The sequence below is a fragment of the Staurois parvus genome, unplaced genomic scaffold, assembly GCF_062004578.1.
Source record: "Staurois parvus isolate SC_StPar_1 unplaced genomic scaffold, SC_StPar_1.0 ptg000174l, whole genome shotgun sequence".
NCBI classification, from domain to species: Eukaryota; Metazoa; Chordata; class Amphibia; order Anura; family Ranidae; genus Staurois; species Staurois parvus.
In genome coordinates this window covers 808,289-823,746 of record NW_028317970.1, presented here as the reverse complement: position 1 = coordinate 823,746, position 15,458 = coordinate 808,289, and the positions used below count along the sequence as shown (strand labels likewise).

General features: G+C 45.3%; 1 protein-coding gene across 1 annotated transcript in view; it reads left to right on the top strand.

Moving 5' to 3' along the window:
• Positions 1–14,837, top strand: part of LOC149462476 (uncharacterized) — a 51,912-nt gene extending 37,075 nt beyond the window's left edge. The window contains exon 3 of the mRNA XM_089676808.1: positions 12,741–14,837. Within this exon, the coding sequence (XP_089532934.1) occupies positions 12,741–14,049 (1,309 nt within the window). The 3' untranslated portion in view covers positions 14,050–14,837. The remainder of the gene's footprint in view (positions 1–12,740) is intronic.
• Positions 14,838–15,458: the final 621 nt, after the last annotated feature.

The window sequence follows — 15,458 nt, the reverse complement described above, 5'->3', positions numbered from 1 at the left end:
ACAAACCACCCGGCCTAGTAACAGGCCAAATCACTCCCTACTGCACATCTTTATATAAGCTAGGGTGCATTTGGAGCGCCAAACAAGGCCCCACAACCAATGAAGCCACACCCACCACTGTCAGTGAAAGTGTTTGCACCTGATGAATCCACTTCCTACCTGCATTAACCCTTGGTATACAGGCCCCACCCCCAATGAAGGCCACACCCACCACTGTCAGTGAAAGTGTTTGCACCTGATGAATCCCCTTCCTACCTGCATTAACCCTTGGTATACAGGCCCCACAAATCAGAAAGAAATATACAGTGAAATGTACGTGTGCAGCATACAACAGAACATTGAGCAGGGATGTGAAAGGGAACCCCAATTGGAACCTTTATTGCTACTATGGTCACAATTCCCTCCAGATTCTCGCATGAGTTAAGACAGTCACATGACCACATCTTGTATGCAATACTGAAAAAGACAAATCGATTTGACTAGTATGGTGAATTTCCCATCAATTGGCAAAACACTCCAGAAATCAAACATCACCAAACATTACACTCTGGGCAAAGCTGATTTACAAATCCTGCGACTTCGAGTAAAGTTGACCATTTCAATGCAATTTTCAAGACATCTGACACAGATCTCTATGCAAATTGCCACTAAAGTAGAACATGTACTACTATAGAAATCAGTGTTTGAAACGCACCCATGTGGTCGCTCTAATAGCAGACAATAGGGTGCGACTTTGCAGACGATTTACAACTTGCATGTTGTGCAAATCACATGCCAAGTCCCACTCAATGAGCTGCTATTGGAGCGTTCATATTGTTGTGGTTCAAACTTGGTTGGAGCCGCAAGTAATAATAGAGTAATGAATACACTACTTTTCATGCAATTTGCTGAGAGATCGGTGTCGGATGTCTTGCAAATTGCACTGGAAATCACCATGTACCCCGACTTTGAAATCATGTGACTTCACTGTAAGTCACATGATGTGACTGTGGTGTCAATAACACCACTTAGAAATCTGCTTTAATGTGACCGGGTAGCCCCCAGTAACATTGTTTGCGATTGCCATGCAATTGGCATGACAGGCGACTTGCAAATCGTAGACCAAGTCACACCCTATTGGCCTCTGTAGGCTCTGTTCACATCCAATTGGATTGTGAACTCGTGCAACTTCACTGTAAGTTGGGCAATTGCCGCATCGGATTACATGTGACAGTGGTGTTGGCCCCCAGTAACATTGGGTGCAATTTGCCATGCAAAGGGCAAGCTGCTGGCCATGCCAATCACATGACAAGTCACATCCAGGGTGTGCAATTTCAGGTGCGATTTGTGAATTGACATCGTACATGATATTGGATATAATGAATGTGAATGTGAGGGGAGTAACATACACCATTTGTTTGTTGAACTTACGATTTCAAAGGGGCCATTTAGTAGCAATTTCACATCTAGACAGCAATAGAAATCGCAATGCTACACACAATTGAAATCACAACTAGTTTGAAATTTTCTAGAAAATGGTAAAATTGGCAACCTTTTAGCGCAATTTTCAATTGCATATAGTGTGAGCGAAGCAGGAAAATCAACAAAGGAAATAAATCTTTGAAGGCGTGCGGTACCTGCCTGCTGGGATAAGGGTCTGCTATGCATTTGGGGGAAATCCACGCCAGTATTTGTAACAATTTTGACGTCGGGATTCACCAACCAAGCCTTTTCTCTCTCTCACTCACTCTTCTGTATGTCTCTCTTTATCACTCTTCAGTATGTATCTCTCGCTCACTCTTCTCTCTCACTCACCCTTCTGTATGTATCTCTCGCTCACTCTTCTTTGTCTCACTGGCTTGCTCTTCTCTCTCTCTCTCTCTCTCTCTCTCTCAGCTCTGTGCTTGACAAATCCTTCACAAAGGGGGGTGGAGTATAAACCATCATTATCAAATCTATTAGTGATTCAGGCCCTTATCTCATCCCATTGTATGACATTCACATAAGCTGCAGCTTTGAAGGTGTTTGAACAGACAAGGCCTCATTCTAATTCACATTCTAGGGATCATTTAGACAGAAAGCAGAGATGCTGCGACCAGCACATGTATGTTAGGGTAGTCACACGGAGATCATGCAAATTCATTGCCATGGTTGGGATTCAAACCAACAACCCTAGCGTTGTGAGGCAGCAGTGCTAACCACTAATCCACGGAGCTGTTGAACACTAACCCAGCCTGTATTTCTGTGCTGTGAATCAATCTTAGGTACCTGGGCAAGGTCAGTGTAACTAGCCAGATATCTCCAATGTGACACAAATGTTGTGCTTTGTTGCCAATTCACATGTATGATGGTTCTATGTATCCCAATACAAAGGATTGCAATACTAATACAGGCGTACCTCGGTTTACCAACACCTCGGGGAACGTCATATTTGGGGTACAAATGCCAAACCATTTCAGTTCATTGGTCTGTTTACAAATGTTTGAATAATTTGGTATGGGCATGTGGCCTGGTATGGTTCAGGAGGGGGGGGGCGCCCGCTCGTCCCCCCCCCTTTCCTGACCTGCCGGGCTGCATGCTCGGATAAGTATGTGTTATGGATTTTGGGGGGTACCCCATGCTGTTTTTTCTTTAATTTCGGTGTGGAGTTACCCCTTAACATCCATACCAGACCCAAAGGGCTTGGTAAGGATGAGAGGGGGGACCCCACACTGGGTTTTTAAAAAATTGTCTATAATTCCCTGCAATACTTTTACATCAACTGTCAGTGGGGAACTCCGCCGACAGCTGAAACATGAGCGCTGCATTGGTTTTCACTACTAAAATGCTGCATGAGTTGATAACATATCATGCGGGATTGTAGGAGCGACAGCCATGTGTTAATGTTTCAGCTGTCAGCGGGGTTCCCCACTGACAGCTGAATGTAAAATAATTCCCTTTAGTGCATAAATAATGAAAAAAACAGCGTGGGGTCCCCCCTCCCATCTGTACCAAGCCCTTCGGATCTGGTATGGATATTAAGGGGGAACTCCACACTGAAATTAAAAAAAAAAAACAGCGTGGGTCCCCCTCAATATCCATACCAGACCCTTATCCGAGCATGCAGCCCGGCAGGTCACGAAAGGGGGGGGGACGAGCGAGCGCCCCCCCTCCTGAACCATAGCAGGCCACATGCCCTCAACATGGGGGGGTGCTTTGGGGCTCCCCCCCAAAGCACCTTGTCCCCATGTTGATGAGGACAAGGGCCTCTTCCCCACAACCCTGGCCGGTGGTTGTGGGGGTCTGCAGGTGGGGGGCTTATCAGAATCTGGAAGCCCCCTTTAACAAGGGGGCACCTAGATCCCGGCCCCCCCCACGTGAATGAGTCTGCGGTACATGGTCCCGCTACTCCTTCACAAAAAAAAAAAGTGTAGTGTAAAAAAAACACAGTACAGGGTCTTTGACAAGTTCTTTATTAAAACAATGTCCCCCGAAGTAGATCCAACGTCAAAAAAAGAAAAAAAAAAGTTTGGCTCCCGTCCGAGGCTTCCAGCCTTGTGAAGAAGAGGCTAGCTGACATTTCTTATATAGGTATGGGGCGGGGCCAGCCGGGCACATCATCCCCGCCCCTTACCTATTTGAGAACTGTCACCCTGTCTCTCCACTGAGGCTAGAGGTCCTTACCCCATTGTGGTTACTTTTCCTGGCTCCTGTCCCTTTTGAGCCCATTTACTTTCTGTTGGGTCTACCTTTTCGGGTCTCTCTAAATGTGCGAGGAAACTTTCCACCTACATTCTGAGGGCAGCCAGGAGAACCATTCCCATGCATTGGCTGTCTTCTATGTCCCCCATGTTACCGGCACTGATGAAGGTCAGAGCAGAAATGAGAAAGTTGGAGTACCTACCTGCTTTACACCCTGCTACTGTCCCTGCGCTGGAGGCAGTTCAGGACCCACGGGACACCTATGACACCGATCTGTCTGCTCCGATCGTTTGTGATTGATGGCCATGTCACTGTTTTGTATTGACATTGTATGTTCTTATGTACCTCTCATCGATGAGCTGCTTTATCAGCCTTCTCTCCCTCTCTGCTTTTATTTTACATTTACCTTTGTGACTGCTTGTTGTAATGTGTGATATAGAGAGGGAAATGGGAGCTAATAGGCTGCAGGAGATCTGCTGAGACATAGAGAGGGAAATGGGTGCTAATAGGCTGCAGGAGATCTGCTGAGACATAGAGGGAAATGGGAGCTAATAGGCTGCAGGAGATCTGCCGAGACATAGAGAGGGAAATGGGTGCTAATAGGCTGCAAGAGATCCGCTGAGACGTAGAAAGGGAAATGGGCGCTAATAGGCTGCAGGAGATCTGCTGAGACATAGAGATGGAAGTAGGTGCTAATAGGCTGCAGGAGATCTGCCGAGACAAAGAAAGCAAAATGGGTGCTAATAGGCTGCAGGAGATCCGCTGAGACGTAGAAAGGGAAATGGGCGCTAATAGGCTGCAGGAGATCCGCTGAGAAATAGAGAGGGAAATGGGTGCTAATAGGCTGCAGGAGATCTGCCTAGACATAGAGAGGGAAATGGGTGCTAATAGGCTGCAGGAGATCTGCTGAGATATAGAGAGGGAAATGGGAGCTAATAGTCTGCAGGAGATCCGCCGAGACATAGAGAGGGAAATGGGTGCTAATAGGCTGCAGGAGATCTGCTGAGATATAGAGAGGGAAATGGGTGCTAATAGGCTGCAGGAGATCTGCTGAGACAGTGAAATGTGTATGAAATGGATGGATGTGCAGACACTCCCAGAAGATGATGTCATTATGAGTGGATTGATATATATTTTTGCATTGTCCCCCCCAGAAGGATCAGGTTTGGCGGGATCGCTCTCATTAGCTATACATTTGTATTTTGTGTTCTGTGTTTGTAAGACTTTTCTATATGTAATAAGAGATGTTTGTTGAACAGTTGGTTACATAAGAGTTACATTTATTTCTTCTTCCTTTATTCAGTAATGTTTCATCTCCCGTAGTATCCCTGTAAGGTACATATTATACAGGAAGGGGGATTATGGGATGGATCTCGGGGCTGCAGTTCCTCTGAACTCCACAAGGTGGGGATCTCACTTCTACCCAGACAGGAAGTCTCTATGGAATGCAGACAGGAAGTGATGTCAGGTACAGACAGGAAGTGATGTCAGACACAGGCAGGAAGTGATGTCAGACACAGGCAGGAAGTGATGTCAGGTACAGACAGGAAGTGATGTCAGGCACAGACAGGAAGTGATGTCAGACACAGGCAGAAAGTGATGTCAGGTACAGACAGGAAGTGATGTCAAGCACAGACAGGAAGTTCCAGATGAGAGGTGAGGCGGGAAGAAGTACAGAGGAGACGTTGGTGGAAGAGGCAGCAGAGGAGGTAATAAGATGTTATTTCCTATTTACAACAAATGTATATAAATCTGAGGCTCTTTTAGGAATGTTTTCGGCTTTAAAAAATGAAAGGGGCTTTATAGCAACTTAAATGTGTAATATGTGTAACATTGCGCTGTTTATCTCCTCCTCCCCTCCCCCGCCTGTCTCCAGCACCGCACCCGGGGACTAGCAGGGAGGGGAGAGACCTTGCAGTGTAATGAGAACCGATTGCCTTCTCCCTTTCACTCCCAGAGCCTTTTTTGCACATTCAAAAAATTATTTTATCCTGAAGATGACACAAAACCCCCAAAATATCGATTTTCTGCAAGTAGAGACTTTAGAGAACAAAATAGCGGCAGTTCCAATTTTTTATGTCACAAAATATTATCACAAAGTCTATGCCAAATTTCAGTAAAAAATACACTTAAGTTAATTTCAGGGCACAAAAAAGCAATAAATGACCCATTTATTTGTAATAATATAAAAGCCGAGGTTGCAGCGAGTAAATAGATATCCAACATGTCAAACCTTAAGTTGTGTGTGCTGAAATGGTGACAACCTTTAGTCCCCGGTATTATCTATAGGTGACACATTTATAGCCCCTTCTAGGTCATCAGTATGGAGTACGGAGGAGGTCTGCTCCTAGAATTATCCTCTCATTCTGGTGTGACCGGCGATATGTAACGTGTATCACAATCAATGTTATCACGTGTAGGCGCTCCAGCGTGTGCAATTACATTTGGGCGTGCATATATGTGGGGGTGGGGGGACCTCAACATTTTTTAAAGGGAGGAGTTATGTACTTGGTTGTAACTTTAATTCTTTACAATTAAAAAAAAAATTTACTTAAGGGGACAAAGTCCTCTGGTGACTTTTGATGACAGGTTCTCTTTATTGAGACCCCCAATGTCTCCCCTGTACTCCATTGGATGTAATGTAGAGCACATCGCACCGCATTACATTCTTTGCTGGCCTCGATGGTCGGGAAATCTGTCATAACGTCACTTCTGGGTCAGGACAAGAAGGGAGTGAACATGTCTGCTCTCCTGCATCCCCTCTACCCACCGACACCCGCTGACCCGGGCCCACAGATGGGCAAGCAGAGCCGGGGAAGCATAGTAGGTACAGGAGAGGTTCACACACACGGGGTGGCAGAGGCTGGCATCTGAAAGGAGAGCCCTGTGGCTTGCCCTCAGCAGGGATAAAGATTAAACACAATACTTGCCCGGCCCCCAGAACTACATGTCCCGGGCGTCGGGTGATGTAAAGTGACCATCCCTGCATGATGAGCCGACATTGACCTCACAGCACTGCCTCAGAGCAAACTAGTCATAGGAAGGATCAGATTTATCATTCCTTGTCTGCAGATCTAATACTCATCAAAACCAGTTCAGAGACCAAACAAACCCAACAGAGAAAAGGGGCCCCGGACCTCAAAATTGTAGTAAACACTAAACAGTCCAAACAAAATGTCTTCCCATGGGGGGAGTAGTTCTTCAATGTCCATCAACCCTCCTATTCCCCCCTCACATCCACATCCTATTATTGTGTGACCAATACCATCCAAATCATTCTTACTTTCATTTCCCAAAGTTATCCATCTACAAGGAGACCTGTATAGATCACATGATGACACCAATGAGGATGGAGGAGGACCGGAGTCACATGACTGAGAAGATACTAAACCTCACCCTGGAGATCATCTACCTGCTGACCGGAGAGGTGAGGAGGATTCTGGGAGGTCACATGACGTCACTCTCATCTCTATTAAAAAAACACAGACCTGACCGGAGAGGTGAGGAGGATTCTGAGAGGTCACATGACTTCACTCATCTCTATTAATAAACACAGACCTGACCGGAGAGGCGAGGAGGATTCTGGGAGGTCACATGACATCACTCTTGTCTATTCTGGTCAATAGACCATTTTATTTTTGCACACATTTAGATGATGTCAGGTGGTTGATATTGTTTTATTTGTCTCCTGATCTGTAGGATTATGTTGTAAAGAAGAAGTCTAGTGGGGAGCCAATCTCAGGAGGATGGAGCAGAACCCAGAGCCTCACCATGGTGCCTCCATCTCATTTTCTGATACCTGAGAGGGAGAAAGAGCAGAAGATTCTGGAACTGACCACCATGATGGTCCATCAGCTGACAGGAGAGGTGAGCGGTGCCAGGAATTCTGGGACATTCTCCAGTAACAGACAAGGGATGTGTCTGGATGGTGACTGTATCATTGTGTGTGTCAGGTTCCTATAAGGTGTCAGGGTGTCACTGTCTATTTCTCCATGGAGGAGTGGGAGTATTTAGAAGGACACAAGGATCTCTACAAGGACGTCATGATGGACAATCAGCAGACTTTGGGTTTTGTGAAGATTGTAAGGAAGGAATTTCCCCGGAATGAGACGATATTGAAGCTCAGCCTGGAGATCCTCAGCCTGCTGACTGGAGAGGTGAGTGTAATGAAGGGGTTAAATCTGACTGGGCTGTACACTGGGAGGGATTCAGAGTCACTTGAAGTCTTCTGATGTTCTGTAATCAATAACGACATCCACACAAGTACTATGAATACATAAAGTGTCCGGACTCTATGAGATTTGGTTATAGCACAAGATGGCGGCATTGGTTATAGAAGAGAACAATCTCAGCTTTAGTCCAATCAGTGAGACCCATGATTACCAGCATGCCACGCCCACTGACCACTAAATCCATGGGTGACATTTCCTGGTGGGTCAGTGAGCCTTACTAGTAAACCATTAGTGACTCTATTATATGACTTCTAGAAGGAGCTATAAATCTGACTCCATTGTCATCATATCATTGGATGGAGATGTCTGTCCTTTGCTGAGTCGGCACATTGTGGCCAATCCCTGGAGAATAAATCTAGAGCTGACCATAGAAGTGAGGGATTATGGGAGAGTGAGATTTATCTTTGTATCACACAGAACTGTACAGGAGTCATGAAGAAATCTACCGACAATGACACCAGAAGGAGATCTCATCGTATGACCACAAGATCCTCGAGAATCCAGAATCCCATCACCATCCCCCCACCTCCATCCCTGATCCCTACAAGACAGAAGACACAGAAGATTCTAGAAGTCACCAAGAAGATGATGGAGCTGCTGACAGGAGAGGTGAGCGGTGCCGGGAATTCTGGGACATTCTCCAGTAACAGACAAGGGATGTGTCTGGATGGTGACTGTATCATTGTGTGTGTCAGGTTCCTATAAGGTGTCAGGGTGTCACTGTCTATTTCTCCATGGAGGAGTGGGAGTATTTAGAAGGACACAAGGATCTCTACAAGGACGTCATGATGGACAATCAGCCGCCCCTCACATCACCGGGTAAGAGGAGACTTTATTGTAAAGGAGAGAGCAGTACGGAGGATCCACCTAGATCCCCCATCATCTGATAAACACATAGAAACAATGGATTCAGTCAGTGTGTGTGTTTCCTACAGATGGATCCTGTCATGGGAACCCACCAGAGAGATGTCCCCGTCCTCTGTATTCCCGGGATTCCACACAGGAAGGTCACACCATCCCTCATTGTTGCAAGGTTGGTGGGATTGAGCATCTAGAACATGGACTTGTGGAGATGATATGTGGAAGTGTATGTGACCTTATATTTTACAGATGATATTTTCTCTCATTTCCTTGATTTAGAGTGGAGATCCAATCGATATAGAATTTGAGGTGAAAGCAGAAGAAGAAGAGGCGTATGTGAGGGATGATCAGCAGTCTATGGAGGAGGATGGAATAACGGGGACATTTATAGAGGAGGACACTCCTACAGAGATCAGCACAGGTGGGTCATGAACACTAAATCCATTCCTCCACCCATACTGCTCACTGATTGGTCCAGAGTAGGGCGGGGACTGGGTGATATCAGCCTGTAATCCCCTGGTCACTTTCCTGAGCTGTGTTCCCCGTCCTGTATTCCTGGATTTCTCTCGGATAATCTTCCTTCTCTGTGCTGCAGACACAATTTATGTCTCTAGACTGGATTTATGGAGGTTCTGGGGTTCAGCTGGCAGCAAAATGTAGATTTTTCCTATAAGCATTGCATAATGTAGGCACCCAGGACATGTGACTGGGGTCTCCTGCCTTGTGCCTGACTCTTCCAGGGGACCTTCTCTGTTATCTGCTGGCTGTGCCGGGTGGAGGGATATGTCTGTAGTGTCTCAGACCCAAGTCACTGAGTGCAGTCTCAGGAGATGGGAGGCAGCGGTGTGGGACCTACATAGTTACATAGTTAGTCTGGCTGAAAACAGACATCCATCTAGTTGTACCAATAAAAATAAAAGTTATAATCCGACACCCACAGCTGATCCACCAGAAGGCAAAAACCCAGAAAAGCACGATCCGATCTCCTCCTGCAGGGGAAAAATTCCTTCCTGATCCCCCGAGAGGCAATCGGATATTCCCTGGATCAACTTTCCCTATAAATGTTATATCCAGTTATATTCTGTGTATCCAAGAAAGGATCCAGGACTTTCCTACAGCAATCCCCCCTTATGTATTATACATGGAGATCATATCCCCCCCTTATGTATTATACATGGAGATCATATCCCCCCTTATGTATTATACATGGAGATCATATCCCCCCTTATGTATTATACATGGAGATCATATCCCCCTTATGTATTATACATGGAGATCATATCCCCCCTTATGTATTATACATGGAGATCATATCCCCCCCTTATGTATTATACATGGAGATCATATCCCCCCTTATGTATTATACATGGAGATCATATCCCCCCTTATGTATTATACATGGAGATCATATCCCCCCTTATGTATTATACATGGAGATCATATCCCCCCCTTATGTATTATACATGGAGATCATATCCCCCCTTATGTATTATACATGGAGATCATATCCCCCCTTATGTATTATACATGGAGATCATATCCCCCCTTATGTATTATACATGGAGATCATATCCCCCTTATGTATTATACATGGAGATCATATCCCCCCCTTATGTATTATACATGGAGATCATATCCCCCCTTATGTATTATACATGGAGATCATATCCCCCCTTATGTATTATACATGGTGATCATATCCCCCCTTATGTATTATACATGGAGATCATATCCCCCTTATGTATTATACATGGAGATCATATCCCCCCTTATGTTTTATACATGGAGATCATATCCCCCTTATGTATTATACATGGAGATCATATCCCCCTTATGTATTATACATGGACATCATATCCCCCCCCTTATGTATTATACATGGAGATCATATCCCCCTTATGTATTATACATGGTGATCATATCCCCCCTTATGTATTATACATGGACATCATATCCCCCCCCTTATGTATTATACATGGAGATCATATCCCCCTTATGTATTATACATGGAGATCATATCCCCCCTTATGTTTTATACATGGAGATCATATCCCCCCTTATGTATTATACATGGTGATCATATCCCCCCCTTATGTATTATACATGGAGATCATATCCCCCTTATGTATTATACATGGAGATCATATCCCCCCTTATGTATTATACATGGAGATCATATCCCCCTTATGTATTATACATGGAGGTCATATCCCCCTTATGTATTATACATGGAGATCATATCCCCCCCTTATGTATTATACATGGAGATCATATCCCCCCCTTATGTATTATACATGGAGATCATATCCCCCCTTATGTATTATACATGGAGATCATATCCCCCCTTATGTATTATACATGGAGATCATATCCCCCCTTATGTAATATACATGGAGATCATATCCCCCCTTATGTATTATACATGGAGATCATATCCCCCCTTATGTATTATACATGGAGATCATATCCCCCCTTATGTATTATACATGGAGATCATATCTCCCCTTATGTATTATACATGGAGATCATATCCCCCCTTATGTATTATACATGGAGATCATATCCCCCCTTATGTATTATACATGGAGATCATATCCCCCCTTATGTATTATACATGGAGATCATATCCCCCCTTATGTATTATACATGGAGATCATATCCCCCCTTATGTATTATACGTGGTGATCATATCCCCCCTTATGTATTATACATGGAGATCATATCCCCCCTTATGTATTATACATGGAGATCATATCCCCCCCTTATGTATTATACATGGAGATCATATCCCCCTTATGTATTATACATGGAGATCATATCCCCCCTTATGTATTATACATGGAGATCATATCCCCCCCCTTATGTATTATACATGGAGATCATATCCCCCCTTATGTATTATACATGGAGATCATATCCCCCCTTATGTATTATACATGGAGATCATATCCCCCCTTATGTATTATACATGGAGATCATATCCCCCCTTATGTATTATACATGGTGATCATATCCCCCCCTTATGTATTATACATGGAGATCATATCCCCCCCCTTATGTATTATACATGGAGATCATATCCCCCCTTATGTATTATACATGGAGATCATATCCCCCCTTATGTATTATATTAATGTTCCCCCCATTTCCTCCCAGCTGGACATTTTATATCGGATGATGTGATTGGAGCACAGACTTTTACATGGTGATAATAATGTGATAACATCCTCCAACTTTGGACCCTTAAACAGAAAGTGATAATGAGGGAGGAGTCAATACCCCAATGATGGTGGTCTTCAGGATCAGTCCAGTCTTCATCTTGGTTGTTCTCCCCCCATCCTCACTCTCTGACCTCTGGTGGGGCTCAGCCCCGCTGTTCTTCATGACTAAATCATGGACTAAATAAGGAAGTGCAGTACTTCTTGTGTTGGGAAGATGGCGATGAGTGATAGAGGGGGTGGGGACCCTCGTCCTATAATCCCCTCATCACTGTCCCTCCTATAAAAGACAGTTCTGGTTGTTTCCTCACTCTCTGACTAAGGTCCATGAATAAAGAAATGACCTGGTAGGAGATCAGAGGAGCCATTTCCTAGTTCCCTTGAGGGTGGAATTGTAAGCTCCTCAGAGACCAAGCTGCCTGATGTGGGCGGAGTCCTGGTTTGGGGGAACCAATCAGCTCCTGTCTAGTAATCCTCTTTGTCTTTGTATTTTAGTCCATGGCCGGGAGATGAGGAAAACCTCCGAGGATTGTCTCACTTTGTCTCCAGACTGGAAAGTAGAAGATGAGGACATCACACAGTATAGTCCAGGAGAAAACCCGACTCCCTCCAATGTCCATCCGGCACCACCCAGTGTAGATGGACCATCGGATTCCTCGTATCCTGAGGAACCTCAGACTGTGCAGGACCGGGCCGGCCTTCCAACAGGGAAGAGCTTCTCCTGTACTGAGTGCGGGAAGAGGTTCCTTTATAAATCTGGTCTTAATAGGCATAAAATAACTCACACAGGGGAGAAGCCATATTCCTGCCCTGAGTGCGGGAAATGTTTTTCACTGAAGTCCAATCTTTACAGACATCAGAGATCTCACACAGGGGAGAAGCCGTATTCCTGTCCTGAGTGTGGGAAATGTTTTTCATTGAAGTCCAATCTTTACACACATCAGAGATCTCACACGGGGGAGAAGCTATTTTTCTGTTCTGAGTGTGGGAAGGGTTTCCGGCATAAATCAGAGCTTAATGTGCATGAAAGATCTCACAGGGGGGAGAAGCCGTATTCCTGTTCTGAGTGCGGGAAATGTTTTTCAGTGAAGTCCAAGCTTCATAGTCATCAGAGATCTCATACGGGGGAGAAGCCGTATTCCTGTCCTGTGTGTGGGAAATGTTTTTCAGTGAAGTTCAATCTTTACACACATCAAAGATCCCACACGGGGGAGAAGCCGTATTCCTGTCCTGAGTGTGGGAAGGGTTTTTGGCATAAATCAGAGCTTAATGTGCATGAAAGATCTCACACAGGGGAGAAGCCCTATTCCTGTCCTGAGTGCGGGAAATGTTTTTCAGTGAAGTCCAATCTTTACACACATCAACGATCTCACACGGGGGAGAAGCCACATTCCTGTTCTGAGTGTGGGAAGGGTTTCTGGCATAAATCAGAGCTTAAGGTGCATGAAAGATCTCACACGGGGGAGAAGCCGTATTCTTGTCCTGAGTGTGGGAAATGTTTTTCAGTGAAGTCCAGTCTTTGCAGACATCAGAGATCTCACACGGGGGAGAAGTTATTTTTCTGTTCTGAGTGTGGGAAATGTTTTTTAGAGAAGTACAAACTCCATAATCATCAGAGATCTCACACGGGGGAGAAGCCGTATTCCTGTCCTGAGTGCAGGAAATGTTTTTCACAGATATCCAATCTTCACACACATCAGAGATCACACACAGTGGAGAAGCCATATTCCTGTCCTGAGTGTGGGAAATGTTTTGTGCGGCAGTTCCTTCTTCATAAACATGAGAGATCTCACAAGGGGGAGAAGCTCTATTCTTGTCCTGAGTGCGGGCAATGTTTTTCAATGAAGTCCCGTCTTCACACACATCAGAGATCTCACACGGGGGAGAAGCCATATTCCTGTCCTGAGTGCGGAAAATGTTTTTCACAGAACAGATATCTTTACAAACATAAGAGATGTCACACAGGGGAGAAGCCATATTCTTGTTCTGAGTGTGGGAAATGTTTTTCACAGAACTCCAATCTTTACAGACATCAGAGATCTCACACGAGGGAGAAGCCACTCTGCTGTCCTGAGTGAGGGAAATGTTCCTCTCTGAAGTCCTGTCTTCCTGTACATCAGGGGTCCCACACAACCCTGGAGGTGTATTAGTGCTTTAAGTTCTATAGGCCAACATTTTTTTAATGTTATTAATAAAGCATGTATCCATTTTAATAGGTCAGAGTTTCTAAACATGCATTTGTGTGGGTCACCTTCTCTCATGCAGACTCCACCTCTGCAACATCGCCAAAATCCGCACGTTCCTAACTCCAGAAACCACTAAACAGCTCATCCACTCCCTCATCATATCACGACTCGACTACTGCAACTCCCCCCTCACTGGCCTGCCTCACCACAGGCTATCCCCACTTCAGTCGATCCTGAATACAGCTGCCAGACTCATCCACCTTTCCAACCGCTCTGTCTCCGCCACCCCCCTCTGCCAATCCCTCCACTGGCTTCTGATTGCGCAACGGATCAAAATCCTAACCCTGACGTACAAAGCTGTCCACCATACTGCCCCGAACTACATCACTGACCTAATATCCAAGTACCACCCAACACGCACACTCCGCTCCTCACAAGACCTCCTTCTCTCTAGTTCCCTGGTCTCCTCCTCCCATGCCCGCCTCCAGGACTTCTCCAGGGTGTCACCCATCCTCCTGAACTCCCTGCCCCAACCCATCAGATTATCACCTACTCTCCTCTCCTTTAGGCGCACCCTGAAAACCCATCTCTTCAGGGAAGCCTACCCTACCCCCTGCTAACTTGCCGACCTCCTCCACTCTTCCTACCACTCCATCCCCCACAGCTATCTCCTCCTGTGCCACCATCCCCTCCCTCCTACATTGTAAGCTCGAAAGAGCAGGGCCCTCGATCCCCTCATGTTTTGCATTGTATTGGTATTGTTCTATCACATGTTGTGTCCCCCTTTGTAATGTACAGCGCTGAGCCAACTATTGGCACTTTATAAATACTGTATAATAATAATAAGTGTGGGAAATGTCTTCTAGATGAATGTTGCTGGACATCCCAGCTCTCATGTGGGGAAGAAGCACACCCTGATATACACCTCAGATATACTCCATGGCTGATCTTCATCATGGAAGAAACAGTTCATAAGGAGATCAGAGGTCCCCAAAGACATGGATGAAGTGTGGGACCGGGTTAGCCATTGATGGCAGGAGAAGTTTTCAATGTATTTTCCATCAATGGAAGACATTCCAGCAGCTCAGATGTGATCCTAATAACATTGGTTCCCCCATTCACACAGGAGGAATGGACATGAACTCTCACTGAGGGAATTGCTATACAAACATTCTATGAATAGACCCCCAAATGTCAGGAGACGTTTCTATAAAGACGGGAAGTATGGAGCAGAGAAATGAAGAGACCTCCCAGCAATGTTATTACCAGGCTGCAGCTAGGGGGAGCTCCAATGTCACCCC